The 1405-nt window shown below is 55.1% G+C and overlaps 1 protein-coding gene across 1 annotated transcript; it reads left to right on the top strand.

Annotated features, from left to right (window-relative positions):
• The first annotated feature begins 187 nt into the window (after nucleotides 1–187).
• On the top strand, nucleotides 188–1297 carry LOC117948308 (host cell factor 1-like). The gene is made up of 4 exons (XM_034877895.1): nucleotides 188–206; nucleotides 238–510; nucleotides 732–883; nucleotides 1145–1297. The coding sequence occupies exons 1-4, from the start codon at nucleotides 188–190 to the stop codon at nucleotides 1295–1297; spliced, it is 597 nt and encodes a 198-aa protein (XP_034733786.1).
• Nucleotides 1298–1405: the final 108 nt, after the last annotated feature.

The raw sequence follows: 1405 nt of genomic DNA, 5'->3' as shown, positions 1-1405 counted from the left end.
ATCACTAACAGGGACATTGTAGAGCGTCCTCTGGTGGACAGACTATGCAACACCATCACTAACAGGGACGTAGTAGAGCGTCCTCTGGTGGAAAGACTATGTAACACCATCACTAATAACGTAGTTGACAGTCTTTCGTCATTTCTATTTTTAAATATTCATTTATCAGTCGGTCTATTTATCATGAATGCAGGAGTACACCCAAAGTCTGACCCTGTCCCCCTTGTCTGTCCTCAGAGCGTCCCAGCGCGCCGTCCCGGGTGCAGCTGGTCCGGGCCAACACGGCGTCCCTGGAGGTGAGCTGGGGTCCGTCCCAGACCGCCGAGACCTACCTGCTGCAGCTGCAGAAGTACGACCTCCCCACCACGCCTGCCTCTGGCCCCGCCCCCATCGCCACGCCCAAGAGCCCCGCCCCCATCGCCACGGCGCCGGCCAACCAAGGCGTCCCGCTGTCCGGCCTCACGCTGGTCCAACCCACCGCTGCCTCCGTAGCTGCCGCTAAAGCACCGGGTAGGTTACACACACACACACACGCACACACACACACACACACATGCACACACACTTATGTACCCAAAGTGTCTCTCTGAACATCAGATTGTCTCTTATGGTCTTCCTGTCCTTCACCGGTCAGGTGATCTATTTCTGTGAAACATGGTTACCATGGCTCCCTATAGATTTTAGAGCAGGTGGACCTGGATGCACCTGATCCGTTTCCTGTATTTCCGCAGCGGTCCTCAAGGTGGCAGCATCACCGGGGGCGACAGCAGGCGGCGCCTCCATCGTCACGGTGAGACAAGCCACTCCCAAACCCCAGGTCGCCATGACGACACTTCCTGCCGGCGTTCGCATGGTGGTACCGGCTCAGGCCGGTCAGGGGACGGTAAAGACTTTTTAAATATTAATTAATCATTATTTATTGTCATTATAAATAGGGCCCAGGTTGAAATAAAGTGAAACTACCCTACCCTAGTTATGTGGATACGTGACCACCTGTGATCATGTGACAACAAATCAAAACTCACATCAATCTCCATGGCAACTGAGCAGCTCCATCGGCTGATGAAGGCCAATAAAAAGACTCCGAGCTCTAGTTCCTGACTTCTCTTTCTTCACCTCCCCCCCGTTCTCTGTCTGCTCTCAGCCAATAGGAAGCAGTCCTCAGATGAGCGGCATGGCGGCGCTGGCGGCGGCGGCGGCGGCGACTCAGAAGATGCCCCCGTCCACAGCGACGATGATGAATGTCCCCGCGGGAGCAACCATTGTAAAGTCCATGGCTGTGAGTACCCGGCTGTGACACCCCCGTTAGGACGGTACACGCTGTGATACCCCCGTTAGGACAGTACACGCTGTGATACCCCCGTTAGGACAGTACACGCTGTGATACCCCCGTTAGGACAGTACA

The sequence above is a fragment of the Etheostoma cragini genome, chromosome 7 (genome assembly GCF_013103735.1).
Source record: "Etheostoma cragini isolate CJK2018 chromosome 7, CSU_Ecrag_1.0, whole genome shotgun sequence".
Lineage (NCBI taxonomy): Eukaryota > Metazoa > Chordata > Actinopteri > Perciformes > Percidae > Etheostoma > Etheostoma cragini.
This window is presented reverse-complemented; position numbering and strand designations above follow the sequence as displayed.

What these genes read in the sequence shown, in the direction of transcription:
- LOC117948308 (XM_034877895.1), top strand. An exon ending in AGCTGCCGCTAAAGCACCGG is followed by an intron (nt 511 to 731) that starts GTAGGTTACACA and finishes GTATTTCCGCAG; the next exon opens with CGGTCCTCAAGGTGGCAGCA. An exon ending in CTCAGGCCGGTCAGGGGACG is followed by an intron (nt 884 to 1,144) that starts GTAAAGACTTTT and finishes GTCTGCTCTCAG; the next exon opens with CCAATAGGAAGCAGTCCTCA.